Source organism: Megalops cyprinoides, chromosome 14 (assembly GCF_013368585.1).
Source record: "Megalops cyprinoides isolate fMegCyp1 chromosome 14, fMegCyp1.pri, whole genome shotgun sequence".
NCBI classification, from domain to species: Eukaryota; Metazoa; Chordata; class Actinopteri; order Elopiformes; family Megalopidae; genus Megalops; species Megalops cyprinoides.
This window is the reverse complement of record NC_050596.1, coordinates 9,315,080-9,335,388: the sequence shown is the minus strand read 5'-3', so window position 1 is coordinate 9,335,388 and position 20,309 is coordinate 9,315,080. Positions and strand designations below refer to the sequence as shown.

The following is a 20,309-nucleotide window of genomic DNA, read 5'->3' as shown; positions in this document are numbered from 1 at the left end:
GAATGTCACAGATGCATCACAGTATTTTCTTGTTTTCTGACAACGTCAAAGAATACCATAAAACAAACCAAAAAATGAGTACTGAATTTTTTTGTGTAAACTGAAACATTGCAAAGGTAACATCTGTGCAATGAAAAGACACCTGAAGGACATTTGGGGTGGTTAGGAACTGCTGGCTTTTATAGTTCAATAGCTCCAAACTGCAAATGACCAGCAACTATAGCCGGGAACCTGAGAGACGTGAGACTATGGCATGAGACTTGGACACTCTGCTGTTCCTCTACTGCCATCTGCAAATGAGAACTCCGCCCCTTAATGCAACACTCAGTCACACCCATGAAGACCCCTAAACTGAAAAAAATTAATGACAAACAATCGCTTACAAACTAAGTTTGTCCACAGTTATATTTGGTTGGTGTGATAAATGATTTTCAATAGGCAGGAAAAGAAGAAAATGTATAAATGTCACACTAGCATAGTTTGTGGTGAGGATTATATCATTATATTAATTAGCTACACAAGCAAACATTCATATGCATAGTTACATAGTTTGTTAACAAGAAAGCATAATATGAAAAATTAAGGAAACGTCTGAGTATATACAAAAGAAAAAAGTAACAGAATTTTGAGATATGGGCAGTGTGTGAGAGGTATTTGTATGTCCACCCTAGATGTACACTGGAAAACAAGCTTTTAATTATTATATTACTATTCCCCCCTAATTTATCATAAGGTCAAAAACACCCCTAACAATTTACCTTAAAAAGTTGTATCCTTGCCCTCCAAAATTAAACAAAAACGCTGGCCATGGGCCAACTCGTTCAATTGCCAAAGTACTCACAATAGGGGCTGATGGGAGATGAAGTCCACAGCTCGTCACTCAAAACTGTCCCGCTGTGTACCCCATCTCCCATAATGCTGTCTGTAAAACGTGTTGAGGCGCAGCGCGCTGCTTGTTCAGTGTTAGCCGATTGCTTATCTGAACAGTTCGTTGTTTTGTTATTGATGCAATTATTAACATTGATAGGGTATATAGTATTGTTTTCCTGTTTGATCTGTACCGGTCAAATTAAATTTTGATCGTCAAATACCTAAAAGGCATCCTTCCCATACCGGGAGTCGAACCCGGGCCGCCTGGGTGAAAACCAGGAATCCTAACCGCTAGACCATATGGGACCGTTGCGTTACAATGGCATCTTGGTCATTAATGACCGTATATGTGCGTGTAACTAACAGTTTGAGTTTATTAATTTTGACATAAAATAATCGAGAATATATAATGTAGACTAAAATAAAAATGACCCGATGTCCTCTACCACAGACATAATGCAGCTATCACTCGGGGACCACATTTCTCTGGCAACAAAAGCTAACGTTATCCGTGATATTTGACGTTTCCAAAGCTTCCAGTGCTGTTCGTTTTGGAACTCCATATTAGAAAAAAAGGTCGTGGTTGCCTGTGTCTTACCATGAAGATAAAAACACAGCTGCCACTGCGTCAATGTTGGGAAGCGCACCAATGTTACCAAGCTTACTTGTATATTGGTATTTCCCGTTTGAAGCTAACATGCAGCTACATAATAACATGCGCACGGGCTGTCTGTAGTTTCGGGAAATCGCTGAAATCGTGCAAAATATTGCATGTGTTGCAAAGATGATCAATCTTTCTTTATCCAGTATTCAGTGTATTCACAACTTGTGTTGAAAGCACGACGAATGTGTTGTTTTTAATAAAAGTCGTGAATGCAGAATAGGCTACGTGTTTACGCAACACGTAGTAGCCCTACACTAGCTAGCGCATCCTCAATTGCTTTACTGTAACTTCAAATTACTGTTTTGAATTTATTGACATTCATAAAGAGATCAAAGAAACAGAAAAAATCAACACCTATGTTTGCGATACAGTCTTCACGGTCGATCAGAGCTACCGAAGATTAAGGTACGTTTCCCTGAGTGATATTTGTGGTGTCCTTGGTTCTATAATTGGATGAAGCATCACAATGATGATACCATAAAGTAGGCTGTTTGCACAAGCATTTTGTATTGTAACAGTGCATATAAAAGTATGTTGCCTGTTTTCTAACCATGAAATTGATTTTATATTCATTAAACAGTAGCCTGTTTACTAAAACCAATAACAGTGCAAAACTGAATTAAACTGAATTTTTAAAAAGTAATTGTGGATTACTTTCTTACACCTCAACAACTGCAGGGGGCTCTGTTACAGGAAAAAAAATAGAAATTGGAAAGCTTCCCGGTTGTTTTATAGCGGAGATAAAGTGGTCGACGTGAGAGCGCTGCAACGAGCCCACCCCGCGCTTCGCGAATTGGTCACATTGGCGATTTGTAGGCTGTAAAACCCTTAATCTTCTGCAGATTAAGAAGTGGAGCACTGGCGAACCTAAGCAGAGGGTGTTGGCGTGTTCGAGAGCAGCCATGGAAGAAGAGGCGCTGGAAGCGTTTCAGGAGGACCTGGAAAGGTTAGGGTCTGAATCAGGTAAGGAAGCCACACGCATTGTCGCTCCAATTAACCGACACCTGCTGGTGCAACGCCAGGCGTACTCGGTGCCTTCGGTGAAAATAAAGTAGTGGCGAGATAGTTTTTTTAAAAAATTACATGTACAGGCTTCACACTGGTAAAATGGAGCAATGGCTCTTTATGCTGGCAAAATAAACGTAATAAACCATGCTTTTTAAAATTATTATTATTATTATTATTATTGTTATTTGTTTGTAAAATGGGGGGTTTGCCTTTTCCAATAAGTAAACTGCTTACACGTAGGCTTTTGATGTCTCCTGACAACAGGCGTGTATAAACAATACTTTTCCATCTCTGATGTTTTCAGTTTTTCAGTTGTTTTTGTCTTCTGTCGTTTTAATGACCCATTTGATGTTTTTTTTTCCTTTATAAACCAGATTAATGTTATTTTCTGTACATTATTAGGACATCAGCATGCATTTCTTTAGGCAAAAATTGCTTATGTATTTATTGTGCTTTCATTAATATATAATTTGCATTAAAATGTAACTTTTGCTTGCTTGTTTTGTACTTCCCGTTGGCCTGTCTCAGTTTTTTTCTGTTTCTTTTGCCTGTGAAGGCAGCTCAGAGCCTCATAGTGAAAAGCCTGAAGTGGAGGCTCCTTCGGCCGCTGACAATGACTCGGACGCGTGGATCGAGGGTGTCACAGATGATGGGCTCACCTACTACTACAACACGCTGACAGGAGGTAGGCCTCAGAGTCACCTCACTGTCACACCTGCACGGGACGCACGGGACACCTTTCGATGTGCTGATCACGTGGAGCTCTGGGGAACTTCTCATTGGTGTAGAATTTTGATCAAAATGCCATTGTGCCTCTTTTGTCCTTGAATGACTGAGAAGGAGCATGTTGGGGGATAGTTGGTCAGTCTTGTTCTGTGCTGTGTTTCAGAGGCTCAGTGGGAAAAACCAGAGGGATTCCCAACGGAGAGCACAACTGCTGCACAAACAGAACCACAAAATGAGGTAAATCGGTGTTCAGGTTTTCATACTTTCTGCCATATCTTCATGGCCATTTAAACGGTTACAGAATGTGTTTTTTTACATGACCACAGAGGTACAATATATCAGCCCTGAGAATATCGTTCCACTTTTAATTGTTGTCCTGATCATTTCCTTTCTGAAGAAGTCTTCAAGCTGCCCGTGGATGGAGGCTTTGAGCCCAGACGGATATACGTACTACTATAACACGGAAACTGGGGGTGAGTTCCAATACCTGCAGTCACAACACTATGTGTCCTGTACCAATAACACAATGCCTTAGTGCCTGCCCTTGATCATGAGACTCTGCCGCTTGTCTTTCCCAGAGTCCAGCTGGGCTAAGCCTGCAGACTACTCTGACCCTGACGAGCGTGATAGTAATGGGGGAGCAGAGGGGCGGTCCGACTCCCCGTTCCCCCCGCCGGAGCCCCTGTCAGGGGAGGACAGGGGATCCGAGAGCAGCTCGGGCAGAGCGTCAGACGTGGTGGAGTTTGGAGAGCCCGAGGTCCCTGAGGTCAGCTTCAGGTTGACATACGTGTTAGGGGGCCTGTTTACCGGCCATTTACGTAACAGCTGCGTGGTTTTATAATAATTCTATTGTGTTGTTCAGTCTGTGGATATAATGTAAAGACAGTGTCTGCTAAGCATTTAAATAACAAGATAAATAATATGGCTGGATGGTGATGAGGATGATTATTATTGTTGTAATGTTCTCAGAAAAGAGAAGAGGAGAATTTGCAGGGAGAGGAAGAGGAGAAGAATGAAAATGATGATGGTGATGATAACGATGTGGATGAGAAGGCCAGACCTGCTACTCCAAAAGATAAGGAGGAGGAGGATGTGACCCCAGCAAAGAAACCCCGGAACATCGAACCCCTTGAGAAGAGTGAGGAAGAACAGGGCTCAAAGTGAGTTTTCCTTACCTTTTAGTAGAATATTACAATTTCGTGAGGGGCAATTCAAATAACCTTTCTATACCTGCTCAATCTATAAAGTAGTCGTCCTGAGCTCTAAGTTACAGACTCACTTTCTGTAAATGTATAAAATGACAGTTATGTTGTATCATAAATTGCTTTCCACCGTTGTGTATGCTGCACAGTTGGGGTCAGTTCCCTTTCAATTCTGTCACTTCAAGAAGTGAATTGAAATTCAGTTCATTCATTGAAGTAACTGAATTGAAATGGAATTTGCCTCAATCATGCACTGCACAACAAAAAGGAAATATATAAAACATATATATAAAACATATTCTATTTGTGTAATATAGTAGTGTAGATTTAATTTATTCATTGGTTTTATGGTGCCTGAATGTGATTAGGGACTTTAGAGAAGGCAAAGTGAGCAGCTTCTCTTCCTCTGTTTTGAGGCTTGCTCTCCACTGAATCTACCTGTAGGGGGGAAAGCCTGTTAAAACACCTAGAAAGGGAAACTCCAGCAATATTACATCCAGCCATGTCCTGGCTTCTGGTGCACTTCCCAGTGCTGTGGTCTGTTCTGATTTTCACCTCTTTCCTCCCAAAGTGAGCAGGGGGATCTGCTGCCACCCAGGGTGGAGAGTGAGCCTGCTGCCACAGTAGCCACAACTCAGCCACGGGAGCGCAGGTCTCGGGGGAGGGGCAGCGCTGTCACCCCAATGGAGGACAGGGGCAGCACACGAGAGTCCCTCAGGAAGAGGAAGGTGGAAAATGGCAAGTCCAGGGCCACTCAGAGGGGCAAGTAGGAATGAGTCCGGTGTGTCCTTTTATGATGCGGACAGTTGGATTACGACATGGGACATGTCACAACAATCTTTTGGCAGGCTGGGAATAGTCTCTTTTTTGGAGGAAGATTTTATTCTCCAGTTTCACAGCTGGTCTGACTGGAAGAGTCCATTTTTCACTTGGATCCTTTTTGATGTCATTTTGCTTGTTACACAATCTCTACGAGCAGTTTGTGGGTTTGTTTTTTTTGTATTTTGAATAACTTATAATTAATTGCACATTTTATCTAGTTCTGAAATTATACACAATAATGGATTTTAAATTACAACAGTGATGGAACAGCACCATTTTCCCCAGAAGGACAATCCATAACATATATAGTAGGTGATAGAATATCTTTATAGTGTGCTAATTCTGAAGAATATGTAGACTAATTTCTGTGTAATAATGATATGTAGTCCCTGAGTGAATATTTTTGGTTCTTTCTCTGATGTTGTTATTTGCAACATGAGAATCTTTTTGATGTCCCAGCCAGCTCTAAAAACAGAACTGTGTTGAATAAATGTTTGGCTCATTTTGTCACCAGTCCACACAGGTCACTCGTGTAGTGTCATCTTCTTCTTTGTCTCACTGTGATGTCATCATCGGTGTCTGTTTGTGGAGCAGAATAGTGTCACAAGTATGTTGATGGACTGTCGTCAGGCAGTCACATACCCAAGTGACAGGAAAGGAAACACAGTCTAAGCTGGACAGTGGAGGTGTGTGACCCCCCCCCCCCACAGACCCTTCTTTGTGTCATGCTGTCTCACCCACACTTTACACCATCAAAAGAATGAAGAAGAAATGTATCCTTTGCTTCCTTTAGCTATTTACATGTGTAAAATGGGGGTAAATCCATATGCGAAAAGTTGCATCAAGTATTTCTAGAAAATATAACCTCAATGAACTTTGTCGCTGAATAGTACTTTGAGCTCAGATGTTGGAATGGTAGTGTTTGAGAGAGATACAGCAGTGCTCACATGGCTTTGAATATTAAACAGTCTGCTTGCGCAAGATAGGCAGTGAATGCACGTGTGACAGCTGATACTCTGAGACACGCCCAGTATCACTGGCAACATTTAATTGAACCAAGATAAATTATAGTTTAATATTTTCTGCACCGTTAGAATCTGCACACAGTGGAGCGTATACGTAGTGTATATGTATGTTAAGTGGCACATGTGCAAGAGGTTGTGCATGGAAGAAAGACTGAGTTGGTCTCTTGCAACACAGTAAGATGTTTTCCTTCTCTCCCAACACAGGAATGTCAGGCTTTAGGCCACAGGTGTTGCTACAAATCTCTCCTAAAAGGCAGCCTTATCCAAAGCATTTGCATAGACCAGCTATACAGAGTATACAAGTCACAACCATGCATAGAGTTACTGAACCAGTTGGCCTTTTTGGACAGATGTGTCTCGGGTCAGTACAAAATCAGCACCCTTTGACGGAACCAGTAAACATGACCAAGCAGGCTGTGTGCTGTCGTACTGTCAGTGCGTGGTGTGTGTCCTGGTGCTGTCTCAAGATTACAAGAGCAGAGTTGTTGTTACTCAGCCGTGGCTTCCCACATATTTAAAAGCTACACCAGTTTCTCAGCACAAGAAGAATAAAGTGTGTATCTGATTCATAACAGGCGTTTCTGAAATCACCATACATTTTTTATCCAAAAAATACATAATGTTTTTAACCAAAAATATGCAACATTTTTCTTTATAAATTTGTCAGCTCTTATCAGTTTAATCAGTTTTTACTTGGTTATCTCATAGGAACTGAAATATTGAATTGTTTGCAGTCATGAATTGACAGCAGTTGGATTACTTCTGCAGGCTTTCTGCGCCACCTGCCCGAGTGCTGACCATTGACGTGTAGGATTAGCGAGGCTGTCGGCCATTGGTTCAGCCATCTGCTCGTCATTGGTTGTAACAAACATGCGTTTTTATTATTATCGTGTTACCAGGAAAATGTCAAACCAAAGGAATATGTTCTTATCCCATTAGCTTTGATAAGCATCTTACAACATTATCACGTGACGGCGGCTTTCGTCGAAGAAACGTGCAGTTTTCCAATGACAGTCTGTGGACAAAATAGCTACTTGGGCCCAAGACGCCATATTGAAGAGGCTGCAGTCGTGGATAATCCACCCACATCTTTGGGGCTGACCGATGTCACTACGGCAGGTTCATCTATTCTCGCGATGCTTTGCGATTGAACGCGAGCCATGGCAAATGAAAACAAAAGTGATCATGGTTTCGTTACGGTATACAATAGAAGAAGTTCTGCAAAGGAGTTGCACCTGGAATACGAGGGGGTTCAGACTCGGATTTTTAAGATCATTGTGATCGGGGATTCGAATGTTGGGAAAACATGTTTAAGTTACAGATTTTGCGGGGGACAATTTCTTAAAAACCCCGAGGCTACAATCGGAGTGGATTTCAGAGAGAGGACAGTAGACATAGATGGGGAAAACATCAAGGTGAGAAAAAATAATGTGGCTAGTTTAGCTAGCTCGGTGAAAAACGACAGGGTTTAATATTTGCTGAAGCAGTAACTGCTAATACAGTTTGCCTTCAGATAGAATGCTGATCCGAATGGCCCGATATAACGGTAACAATTGTGACACCGTTAGCTAGATAGCTTGCTATTGTTGGCTAGACTGTCGCCACCTTCAATTAATTAATGTGTCTGTTGTCTTTTCCTTTGAATTGAATGGTAGTACATTAGCCAACTGCAACTTTATGTTCTAATGTGCAGTTGATTTCAAAATAGCCGGTATCGATGTAGGTAAAGAATACTGATAGCGATCCACCCATCAAATGGAAAAGTAATGACATATATCCAGCAGTGACAATGTATACAGTCCAGCTGTGCGAGATTTGAAATCTAATCGAATTATTTTGTCATGCAGGCAGCAGGGAGGATTGTAGGTTTTCATTAATCGATTGATACCTCTTGCTCTGACATGCTTATTCCATAACAGAATGGTAGTCATCTATTTTCATCCCTCTTGTAATGCTTCAGCATTCTGACAAAGGGAAACTTGAACTTACTGAACTATGACTGGTCTATACAAAAAAAAACTAGGTATCCATTGGGTTGTGGTTATTTGCTATTATTTAAATCACATCTGACTCTAAAAACCAAGATTATGACAGAATGAGTTCATTTTTTCCTCAGCTGCAGATATGGGACACAGCGGGACAGGAGCGCTTCCGGAAAAGCATGGTGGAGCACTACTACCGGAACGTCCATGCCATCATCTTCGTGTACGACATCACAAAGCTCTCCTCCTTTGAGAGCCTGCCGGAGTGGATCGAGGAGTGCGGCCGCCACTCCGTCCCGCCCATGGTGCCCCGCATCCTGGTGGGCAACAAGTGTGACTTAAAGGGCAAGGGGGAGGTGCCTACCTCGCTGGCCCAGCGCATGGCAGACGGCTACAACTTCCCCCTCTTCGAGACCTCCGCCAAGGACCCCGCCGAGAAGGAGCACGTTGACGCCATCTTTCTCACCCTGGCCTACAAGCTGAAGAACCATAAGCCACTGCGGCTGAGGCAGCCCAGCGAGTGCAGTGCAGTCCCCCTCGCGGACGAGCAGGAGCTGCCGAACCCCTGCCTGTGCTGAGCCGCCCCGCAGCAGGGCAAACGCCGTGGTCTTAAAGTGGCGCTTCCTGTCCACCTCAAAAAAAGTGTTTTTTTTTCGTAGTAGCGGGTTTAGTGCAGTAGTCTCTTCCTACGGTAGGCCAGCTTTTCCTGGTGTGTCCAGGCTTTGCAGTAACATCACTGCTGGCAGGAGCTCGATTCTTTTCAGATTACTCAAGCCGTTAGGTGATGTGTTAAAGGAAGCTGTCCAGGGCGTAAAGCATCGCTGCCTCAATGTGGATGCAAATGTGTCAGGCAGAGTCCAGCATGGGTACCTTAGCCTTGTTAACACACAGATGAAGGATGTTGTTGACAAGTTTTTGAGAATGAACTGTCGTTTGTGCAGTGTGTGTGTGTGTGTGTGTGAGCGTGCGTGTGTCTGAGATCATGTGACTTTCCACAATCTTTCCTGTATTCTGTCACATGCACACAGCAATGCAGTTTGGATCGCCTCTCATTTCAAAACAAACTGAAAGTGCTTCAGTTTCAGTCCTGAAGAAGTTAATTGAACTCTTGAATGTGGCACTCTGAAATTAAAATGGAGTAGCAAAGGGAAATGCCTTTATGGCAGCTAGAAGTTCTGTGGCGGCCAGTATTTAAGTTGACATTCCATCTTTTTTGAAGCACTTTATGTTTTAGTCTGCAATTTTAAAAGAAATAATGGAAGTGTTCATTTGGGATTCCAAAAGGCATCTGTTGCAGAACTTGTTCCTTGTGAGTACTGTTGTAACATGGTTTCAATAGAATTCAGTAATTAACATGCCATATCATTGCTGCTAGCCTGAAAATAAGGGAATACATGGATCAACAATATTGACCACAAGCTAAGAAATCTATAGAAGTGAGAATTCAGCAAATGTCAAGTCTTATGGTCCAAGAAAACATCCTTTGGAAATTGTCCTTCCGAAGTTGCTTTTATCTTTATCAGTAAAGTAATTGAGTGTGTGGAACAAAATAAATCTTCCATAAAGGTTGTGCAATAATACATTGGATTGTACTTATTCATTCAGCTGTGCACATTCTTTGTTATTTATTCATATGTCACGTTTTATTTAGCATTCAGCTAAATCATGTTGTGTGGAATACTTTAAATATTGAAATTGAAATTTAATCTTAATTTAAAGAAAAATATCAAGGTTTTTACACTGAACAAATGAAGTTTACTTTGTTTACTCACTGAAGTGCCTTACAGGTAAGAATTGTCAGAATTTTGTGCAGGGTGTCCAGAAAAGGAATCTGTAATGGACCTAGATATGTAGTGGTAAAGAGATGGTAAAAATGGTCCAAGCACAGACAGCCTACAATGTTGGCAAGGTGCTTAAGTACTTAAATCTTTACACAATGTCGTTTCCCATCAGTGAACATTAGTTGAGTTGAGTTTGAGTCCACTATTAACTATAGGCACTTGTTTCCTGGTGTTTTACCCACAGGTATCAGACAGCAACATGAAACAAAGTTTGGGATTTGAAAATGGCAGCAGTCAGGCACTATCACTCTATCCATAACAAAATGAGCAAATTATTCTATGAAGAATGGTGTTCTAGTGTTTCATGGCTTAACTACCCATTTTTAACAAAAACCATCAAAACAACTTTAGAATTTCACTTAATGGAAGGACTTGTACCTGATCCACAGGAAATGTTACATTCCTCCATGTGTCCATTTTGGAAAAAAAAGATTTTACAAATGATTTCTAAACCATTCAGAATGACTGGATTTACATCGACCTGCTCACACCCTACATACTGATGCTAGGCTACAATATCTTGCATTGTTAAACTGGCAATACAGCTAATGAAAACTCATTTCCCCCCAGAATTTTCTGTAAATATACATTAACTGTACATTATTAAAACCCCTGTTTACAGATGCTTTCACCATGAATAACAAGTACGGTTTAATTCAACATTTAAAGCATTGTACAAAACGTAATGACCAATATAGGTAGCGAACAGGTTAGCCATCTAGCCAATTATTGTCAGTTAGATAGCTAACAGAAAACTGAAAACAAAATTTAGTAGCTAATTTTGCTGATACCTAGCTAGATATCTTACCTACTATACCCTCTGGCTGAAATTTCGGTGACCCACCAGTTAGCTGGTCATTTCAAGCAAGTATCCTTGCTATTTGTTGTGTGTCAACAAACAAGGTGATGTTTTTAGATCAGAAATGATAGGGAAAGTATTTTAGAAGCATGTTGTGGTCTATTGATATTGCATTGTCAGTTTAGTATTATATTAGTCATTTGGTTATGGAATTAGTTGTCTAGCATCAATGCACAACCGAGATGGCTGTCGTTCGTCTATTTTCTTTCAAGGGCAGAATGTGATGTGCAGCTAGGTATGTGGTAAATGGCTGAATACAAGGAGAGACAAATGGTGAGATGAAGGGTATTTAAGGATCTGTAACATCTGGGCCCTGCTCTGAAATGTGCTCCATTGTGTGTGTGTGTGTGTGTGTGTTGGGGGTATGGCACATTAAACTGCGTATGTACTGTGTGTTTCAAATACATTGACTCTCCTAATTGCTTATTTATCTCAAAATGTAATGCAGTAGTCAGCTTCCAGTCATAATTGCGGTAGTTTCTCTACAGAACACTAGATGCCGCTGTTAACTTAATGTACTCAGAGCCACAGGGCCAAAAACTGCGTTGTTTATTTCTCAGCGAATTATTGATGATGTATAGAGGAGAACATTTACCAAAATAAACAAATCGATATCGTTATTGTGATAAATATATAGATACACGACTTTAGAAACACAAGCATTTTATTTTTCCATGTATTTATTTCGTTTTCACAAGTGTTGACCTCTATAGTGAAGAGAAACTTGTTCGACAGTGTTTCAAATTTAAATTTTGAGACAAACCCTATATAACTCATGTGACTTTTATTTTTTATTATTTATTTATTTATTTATTTATTTTTTGATTTATTGATTTTATAAACGACAGAGCAAAAAGCGAATGACAGCTGCATTTTTACAGGTGGCTTTTCATATATCAGTTCTAAGAGGAACGAGTAGGATAATGACTAGGGAGAACGTTCTCATTGAAATGGATATACCGCACCAGAGTAAAGAGAAGCTGACCACTTTTACACTTCACAGGATTTTCGGACCAAAAGAAAAAGGCAATACTAATCTTTGATCAACACCTCATATACTTCTATACACACACAAATATATATGCAGTTCTTGCAACTTTATAATCTTCGCATATGACGATGATGAAGACTCTAGCGGATCGGAAACAAGGTCTTGCCAGATTTATATAATTTCTGTTCACCTAAACGGGCCTGAGCTTCTCACGTTTCAGCCTTCACTCCTGTCCATGAATAACCTGAGATGAAGGAGTTAGGTGGTCAGGGCAGGGTCATGGGTAAAAATATGAAAGTATTATATGTAGCTATGTCCTAAATTCCAGCCAAGTGCCACGGTAGTTGTTTACAAACATACTTGGGGGCGGGTTGGGGGCTGGGGGATAACGCCAGTGCGTAACTGACCTTGGAATAACTGGTAAATAAAGCAGTGCTACTGGTAAATTGATGCAGCACGCCCTCTACCCCGCCTTCGCCTCCTCCGGTCACCGCCTCCTACCGGAGTCGGCGAGCATTTAAAAGGAGTCTTGAGCTGAAAACCAGCAGGATTGACAGACGAGACGCGAGGATCTGGGAGTAGGGTGAAAATCAACAACTCCATTCGACAATACTTGGGAGGTCTATTTTCGCTTCATTTGAAGTGTGCTTCGGACAAGGCGATTTACGATCTTTGAAAATCAAGAATGAAATCTCCTAAAATGAAATCTCAGAGCAAATGTAAGTTATAAAAACCCACCCTAATCACTTGCATGCATCGCACCTCAGAGGGATGAGGATATTTGTTGACTGATGATCTTTCTTAGCCAAAATGTTTGAGTAACTGCACAGTGTTATGTATTTTAATTACATGTTTTGTCATAGAGAATACATACAATCTGGCTAGCATCAAGTTAACTTAATTTGCGCCTTTTGGAGGCATAGAAACATGAATGGACATACTGATGCATCATAGCATGTTGATCAAATGTTACTAACTGCATGGAGAAATTGAGGTAATACAATTTCTGATAATAAACAGCTCTTTAAATGATAGTGCCAAGAGACAAATGCAGCTTTGCAAGTCAATGTAGCGAGAAATGTAGCAACAGTGTGTCAGGAAAAACCAACGTGATGCTTTTTTCCCTTGCCAATCTCACAGCACAATTCCTTGAAGAGGACGACGACCTCAGCGCGGTGCTCTGCGAGTTCGACGCGGTCATTGAGGATTTCACGTCTCCGGTGGAAAAGAGGCATTTTAGATACGACGAACATTTAAAAACTATGAAGAGACGCAGCACCGCCAGCGTAAGCGACAGCGGCATCAGCGATTCCGATAGTAAGTACTGACGTGCTATCTGTAATGCAGTTTCCAAAAAGTTCTTGCTGAAATGAAAATGCTTGTAGGACCTAATCTTGTCAATAGATTGTTCAAAACAGCACTGCACGTCTCCCGGGTGACAATATTAGCACCAATATGTAAACACGTCATTTTGCAGATGAGTGACAGTTAAACTATTGGCAGAGACCAGCCATGGGCATTGAAATAGTGAAAAGACATAATACTATTTTGCGCCGCTCACTTTCTTGTGCTACTTTTCGATTCTTCACATCCACATAAAAAACTACTATCCATGTAAAGCGCATCGCACATTTTTGAGGATATCTACTCACAAAACAACACTCTAAGCCCAGCGTAGCAGACTCCAGTACTGACCACATATTTTGTTTGTAATCAAAGCCAAAACGTACACTGCAAGCCCTGTATTTATAAGTGTACAGTAATTTCAGGGGTGAACTTTCTGTTCTGCGGTCATAAACCTGTCAAGCTATGATGGCAAAACTATAATGCCGATAGAAATCTATGACATTGGTTCAGTACATGTTACAGTTTACTTCCAAAAGCTGGTACAAGATTATGCACATGCCGCTTTGGTGAGGCTTGGACAAGCATATGGTACAGCGCGTAGCATCACAGTCTTGCCGCAATGGACCTTGTGTTTGGCGGGTGAGTGGTTGTCACAGAGTCATTCCACGCACTTGCGTAAGGACTCATCGCTGCAGAAGCACTTAGCAAAGGCCACGCAGTGTCTGAGACTAATGCATTTTACAGCGTTCTGTGCAGGCACACTGTCAAATCAGATAGTTCTGTAAATTTTCCAAACGTTTCATGCCCCCTTGTGTTTTCTTTTTTAAATTTGACGGCCATATGTGTTGTGGCAAGGGAGTTTCTATGGGGATATATAAACATACCTTTGTAGTACGTATTGGACTGATTACCCTCCCCTTTCCTTAGAGGAATGTAAAGTTTGCATTTGAATTGTGTGTTCTTGTGGAAGAAAACCTCTGGTCCTGTACTGAACCAAATTCATATCCAAAGTGAAAAAAGCCATAGTCATGTGTGCTGTTGAACATCTTAGATGAGGTAAGGAAATACTTTATCATTAAACTATTATTAATATTATTAATAATCAATAATAAACCACAATTAATCTCCAAGAAGTCCTTTTAAATGGGAAGATGTTCCTTTTCGATAGCAGTACATTGAATAGCATGTTAGAGAGGGTTTTTTGTTAGAGCAATCATGGACTGTTTTCTGCAGGCTGGGCAGTATATGATAAGTAGTTGAGCCCCACTCCAAGAATGAACAAGACAAAGCCAGTGTGCGCCAACAGCTTAGTGCAATATTTTTGGGACAGACAGTTGCCTTCTGGGTGCGTTACTTATAAATGGGGAAATTAGCTGTCAGTGGCTTTGGATCTTGCCCAGACTCCCATCTGTGTGGGGCTGGAAAAAACAGCGTGAGAGGAACTCTTGTTGAATCCTGCCAAAAAAGAGCACAGAGACAGTAGAGGAGAAAGAGCCAAAACTCCACAATCCAGGAGTGAAATGGAGGAAGCGTTTGAGGCCAGCTCCATGTTTCTCATCGACACCACTGAAGTGGTGGGAGCCTCTTCGTTAGCGGACTCCAGAACTTAAATTTCAGTCGGTATTTTCAACTGAATTATTGGGGACTGGATGAAAGGTTCTATAGTCTGCATTTCTCTCCAGGTTGGGCCACTGCCATAACTCTCCTGGGCAAGGTAGTCGCTGCGGAACACTTAAGTAGATGTCTGACCGTAAAAATGGGTAATATGTCACGTGTAATTTACTGAAGCACTTTGCATTACTGATAGGCAAATTAACAATGAATACCACATCATGGTGAAACATGACGTTCCTGGGACTCTAGCAGAATAGATGTTGAATGGAATTTGAAGCGTTGTTTATATTATGTCGAATTCAATATCAGAGGCAGAGGCTTATGGCTGTATGTATAGGTTTGCTAGTAAATACTGCTTTTCTCCCCAGAGGACTTATATTGTGCATGTACTACAAATACTACAGGGCAACATTTTACCCTCAAATACAGTACTGCAGAGAAACTGTATATAGTAGCAGAGTGCTGTCACCATGAAAATCAGTGAGTTACGCTCATTGGTGGAAAGTTGGCCACCTTGGGTTCTCCTGTTGTGGCATGACTTTGTTCTGAACAATTTGCTGAAGGAAAGAATGCGTAAAGTTACAACAGAGGTCATATTCTTTCTGTGAACAGGAATGTAGTTTTATATGACCTTGGCTTTAAATTAACCACAGGGTTAACTGGAATGGTGGAGGTGGTTAAGGGAGAGGGATTGAAGCTGTCATCTTTGGAGAATCGATGCATCGATTACGCACTGAACCTGAATGAGAAACCCTCTCGTTCGCAGTGACCTACAGTAACCCTGCATGTTTGCTTTACCCATGTGATGCATGCAGAGCACTGGTATCAGTTCCAGCAGTGACCTCTGCCAGCGAGCCAACACCTGCCAGGGGCACATGGAAGCTGCCAGGGGCACACGGGATGGTGAACAACGGTTGTCCTCTCTCTCTCGCTTACAGGTGCGGAGTCTCTCAACAGAAACAGCTTCAGCTTCAGTGACGAGAAGCTGAATTCCCCGACCCCCGTCTTCTCTCCCGCGCCCATGTCCCCTGCTGTCACGTCGCCCAGAGGTGGGTTTTAAGAGTGTGTGACTTCAGACACGTTCCTGGTGTTTCAGTGGACAATCATCAACCCTTAAAACCTGCCTGTCTCTCTGTTGCGTTTGCAGCTAAACTTGGAGACACAAAGGAGCTGGAGGACTTTATTGCTGACCTTGACAGGACATTAGCGAGTAAGTGTTAACGCGGTGATTAAAGTCCATTGAACACAAAACTGCCGGGTCTTTTGCTGACCGTTGATGTTTAAAGAGGGAGGGTCTTTGAGGGCATTTGTTAGCACAATGAATGTGGCATAAATTGTTACAAAACTTTGGAACATAGGGGTGCCACAATAAATTTACCATATTAAATGAGAAAGAACATTGATGACAAGCAATATTGTTTTGTTGATCAGGTCCTTGAAAATCTAGAATTTTACCCAAAACTTTGTAATTGCAGAAATGATCTTATCATGCAATTTGCCTCCTGAAAGCTGCAATGAGTCACACTAAGAGCTGTAAAAGAGAAGAATGTCATTTGTTTCCTGTAAGGTTTTGCATGAGAGAACGTTCTACCAACTCCTCCTAGTGGGTACAGTGTGCTCCAACCTCGTTTTAGCAGCGCAGTAAAGTGAAGATTAGCTGTTTTACGAGGACAAGCTGTTTACGATGCATGTCAGCTAGAGGGCCAGTACAACCGAGTGCCCATCTAAGTATAGTGTTGATATCCCAGGACCCACAAGCCCATACTGAGCGTAGTGGCTGTATGTGCCCACAGGCATGTGATCGGGAGCCAGAGCTGTCCGAAGGCCCCTTGGGAACATGCAGTCCAGGAAGAGACGAAACGGCCACGCCTTGTGATGCAATGATGAAACGATGGTGAAACGCAGTATAACTCTAAACATACTGACCACCACACGCTCCCCCCTGCATGGGACTGGCTATGTTCCCACTGGGAAACTTGTGCTGTAACATTATTTAAATGGCTTTTTATTCTATTTGTACATACAGCAGGTTATTGTAAATTTATCAGTGCTATTATTTCGTGAAATATATTTTTATATCTTTTGTAAATATTGACTCAGATTCTATTGTCTCAGCCTAAGAAGCTTATTTTTGTTGCAGGTTTTGTCATTTTTGTTTTTTTTTTATTGTCTCGTGTCCATTGTTTGTGTTAATGACTGTGAATTTAGGGTCTTAATTCACATTTAAAACTGGAAAGCTAGTGAAAATACCATGCATAATATTCAATGCATATAATAGACAGATACATTTTATTTAAAATGACAGACTGCCGGTCTACAAGCGATGTTGTTAAAGTGTGGCTATTTTTCCCATTTGTCCCCTTCAAAAATGGTTTAAAAGTGATTTTTAGTGACTTTAAAAGCAATTTTGAGATTTAATATGTGATGTTCTTTAATTTGTGTAGAGCATGATGTTGATGTAGTAATTTGCAACATGAAAGTGCATTTTTTGTTCTCCAGAGTATTTGTGTGGCACTGCAGAGTCAGGACAGCAGTTGTTTTGTTAAATTAAATTAAGTTTAATTAAAATACCTGGTACCATAAGATGAAGTGCCACCTGCATGACCTTCTGACAGTGAAACATTTACTGTGAATTGGCTTCCAACAAATAGCACTATTCTAGACTAAACTTTTTAGATTGTATCAGTAATTTTGTTACTTTTTGTGTGTATGATGAATAAATATTTTCAGTTAATATGATTGCGTTATTTGTGCAGTTTGTCCTTACACAGATGGTGAGGTGCATTGTGATTAGATGTTGTAGCTGTATTTCCCTGATATCTAAGCATTGGCCCAACTTTATTACTTGAAACCTGAAATCCTGCACAACTCCTTGCTAAATAATAAGAGTAATTGAAAACAATTCATCCCCCTGTAGCAGGTGATATTTAATTCCTTGAACACATGGTCACCCAGACTAGCAAGGTCTACAAAAATGATCCAATTAAGTGGTTAAGAAATTAAGTAGTTGGGACTTGGATAAAGCAGATACTGTGATTGTCAATAACTGGGATGGACCACCTGTTCCCTGGGCAAAGGACACACTAACATTATTAATGTATCTCTGACAAATTCCTTCAAGCTGCTCCATATTATCATTCAAATGCAAGGTAAAAAAATGCCTGATCTGCATAAAGTACACATACTTTTAGTGTCATTGTGTTTTATTTTGGATTTTGATTAAACAAATGATCTTTGAGGAGAAAAGAAAAGAAATGTTCTTTTAAACTTCTTTTTAAGAAAATTCCAGTGTAAGCTTCAAAACCAATAGATAAAAAATCAAATGAAATTCCATTATAGTCAGTTGTGTTTTCCACATCACCCAGGCTATTGCCACACCACTCACTCCTTGTGATGAAATCACCTAACTTGTCACTTTTTTAATTTAAGTCTAGTCACACCTTTACATTGACCAAAGCAGATCCTACTTTCTGCTTTCTTTCAGTACAGCTACATGACGTGACTTTGCCATAAACCTTCCAAAGCTGGATACTCAGAAACTATATGGGGCAAAGCAGGGCAGATTTGGTAGTACTTAGTATAAACCTACAATCTGGATCTACCTCTAGGGCACCGAGACTCAAATTGCAGGGGGGCATGACCCTGCTGAAGTAGGTGGGACAGGAGAGGGTCTTAGTAAGTGGCAGCCTGGAGGCTGGGTGGGACTGGACACTCAGCTGGCCTGTCAGCTGATAGGGCCTCGCCCGACGGAATGCTTGGGCACATGGCATAGTGGTTACATTACATTCCGGTAGAGAAGGCCAGAATCAATCTCCTTGCCGAGGGTTCCAAATAATGTCTCTGATCCTCTGCAAGCTGGGAGCATCTGTTGATTTGCACTGCTGTGCAGAGAAAATGGCAGTGATGTTTTGTCAGGCCTGATGAATAATATTTTAAAAGTCTGCAATACTCTAGTGTGCTGGACTTGTGTATTACAATATGGCTGGATGTCAGATGCTGTTTACTTAAGAGCAGGAAGCTCCTTGATATTTCCTGTTCTTTTGTTTTTCTTCCTTATTGTTTCTTAAGCCTGCACCACCCTCAGACTGTCATTATTGTTTAGACCAGGTCAGAAGCCACTCAGTCTCATCTAACTTATTGCGTAGCACTCGAAGACAAGTTGACACAACAGATCAGGTTTTACTGAGTATAGCCCATAGACTTTCATTTCAGCACAACCACCCAATCTGACATTTGTAGGCATCTGTTTGGTAGTGCAGCTTGCAATCAGCTTGGCAGGGGACCAAGCAGACAGCAGTGGTCTAAGTGTGGGAAAGTCAGGGGTGGACGACAGAGCTGTCTGCCCTTGACCAAACAGGAAAGATGAGCTAAACTTGGAGAATCCTCATCTTTAGAAAATATGCCAGTAATCCAGAGGGACAGGAAATGTCTGGAGGTGGAGGTGAAGATACAGAGGGGGCAGAGGTGGGAAGGCCACAGTATACTGAGGTATGACAGACGACAGAAGGGTACGACAGGGCACAACAGGGCAGTGTCAGGTACATGTGACACACATATGATACACATATGACACATACATTTACACATATGTATGTATGTGTGCCTGTGTATTACTAAAGGAAGAAATAGAGGGAAAGTTCATTTTTATGGATGTGTTTTTTTGTATGAAGGAAACCTTGGCATGACTTTCCCTCTCATTTCCAGAAAAAAAAATACATGGGTAGAAAAAAGAAATACATTGTGAAAATAGTTCAAGGATGCAGAACCACTACTACCAAGCATAAAAATGTTAACAGGATGAAATCTCTGTCCAATAATACATTTAACTTGCATCATATAGCTAGTTGAAAACAATACTTTTCATATTCAATATACAATTCATATTTTGAGATTGAGACTACTGCTTCAGTGTGTGTGTACCTCTGCCTAGTAAATGCGCAGAGGGTTTACTCACTATGGAAAATGTGAAGACATTGAATCCTTAGACTGTACACTAGGTCAATTATTTGCCTATGTCTTTCATTCAGACCGTTAAGCAGTAACAGCATACTTCTAAGGAATAGACAAGCATTCACCCTTGACTGGTGGTCTGGTGATGCAGAATGTTCTGCATGCCAGAAGTCCAGCATATTGCTCATCGCTTTATATTTGCACCCGTAGACTTCAGGTATTTGGTCTTCAAAGCCATTTAACAGAGCCCTGCATACAGCATGACTGGTAATCCATTTGATATATATCCAAAACCAGATGAAACATTGTAAAATGTTGTAAAAAAAAAATGAATTGGGTGTGCCAAAAACATACGCATGGCAACGCAATTAAAACCTAACACAATGATCAGGGCTCATGTAATTGGAC

At 41.1% G+C, this 20,309-nt stretch overlaps 3 protein-coding genes and 1 non-coding gene across 4 annotated transcripts; 3 read left to right on the top strand and 1 right to left on the bottom strand.

Annotated features, from left to right (window-relative positions):
• Positions 1–1,104: 1,104 nt before the first annotated feature.
• Positions 1,105–1,176, bottom strand: trnae-uuc. Its single transcript has one exon. It is a non-coding gene; the product is annotated as a tRNA-Glu (tRNA).
• A 628-nt stretch (positions 1,177–1,804) lies between these two features.
• On the top strand, positions 1,805–5,810 carry LOC118789481 (WW domain-binding protein 4-like). The gene is made up of 8 exons (XM_036545924.1): positions 1,805–1,939; positions 2,377–2,497; positions 3,099–3,227; positions 3,432–3,505; positions 3,666–3,741; positions 3,847–4,034; positions 4,238–4,428; positions 5,042–5,810. The coding sequence occupies exons 2-8, from the start codon at positions 2,437–2,439 to the stop codon at positions 5,238–5,240; spliced, it is 918 nt and encodes a 305-aa protein (XP_036401817.1). The 5' UTR covers positions 1,805–1,939; positions 2,377–2,436; the 3' UTR covers positions 5,241–5,810.
• A 1,659-nt stretch (positions 5,811–7,469) lies between these two features.
• zgc:101559 (uncharacterized protein LOC492776 homolog) lies at positions 7,470–9,260 on the top strand. Its single transcript, XM_036545294.1, has 2 exons — positions 7,470–7,732; positions 8,434–9,260. Exons 1-2 carry the CDS (start codon positions 7,478–7,480, stop codon positions 8,875–8,877), a joined length of 699 nt encoding a protein of 232 aa, XP_036401187.1. The 5' UTR covers positions 7,470–7,477; the 3' UTR covers positions 8,878–9,260.
• Positions 9,261–12,528: 3,268 nt separating this feature from the next.
• Positions 12,529–17,690, top strand: LOC118789575 (regulator of cell cycle RGCC-like). The gene is made up of 5 exons (XM_036546058.1): positions 12,529–12,709; positions 13,131–13,307; positions 15,890–16,000; positions 16,099–16,161; positions 16,745–17,690. Exons 1-5 carry the CDS (start codon positions 12,676–12,678, stop codon positions 16,750–16,752), a joined length of 393 nt encoding a protein of 130 aa, XP_036401951.1. The 5' UTR covers positions 12,529–12,675; the 3' UTR covers positions 16,753–17,690.
• The last annotated feature ends 2,619 nt before the right edge of the window (positions 17,691–20,309 follow it).

Excerpts from the sequence above, each read along its gene's own strand:
- LOC118789481 (XM_036545924.1), top strand. The coding sequence starts at position 2,437 with ATGGAAGAAGAGGCGCTGGAAGCGTTTCAGGAGGACCTGGAAAGGTTA. Across the intron at positions 3,742-3,846 it reads CTATAACACGGAAACTGGGG|AGTCCAGCTGGGCTAAGCCT; the intron begins GTGAGTTCCAAT and ends TGTCTTTCCCAG. Across the intron at positions 4,035-4,237 it reads GAGAGCCCGAGGTCCCTGAG|AAAAGAGAAGAGGAGAATTT; the intron begins GTCAGCTTCAGG and ends TAATGTTCTCAG.
- LOC118789575 (XM_036546058.1), top strand. The coding sequence starts at position 12,676 with ATGAAATCTCCTAAAATGAAATCTCAGAGCAAAT. Across the intron at positions 12,710-13,130 it reads AATGAAATCTCAGAGCAAAT|CACAATTCCTTGAAGAGGAC; the intron begins GTAAGTTATAAA and ends CCAATCTCACAG. Across the intron at positions 13,308-15,889 it reads CGGCATCAGCGATTCCGATA|GTGCGGAGTCTCTCAACAGA; the intron begins GTAAGTACTGAC and ends TCTCGCTTACAG.
- zgc:101559 (XM_036545294.1), top strand. The coding sequence starts at position 7,478 with ATGGCAAATGAAAACAAAAGTGATCATGGTTTCGTTACGGTATACAAT. Across the intron at positions 7,733-8,433 it reads TAGATGGGGAAAACATCAAG|CTGCAGATATGGGACACAGC; the intron begins GTGAGAAAAAAT and ends TTTTTTCCTCAG.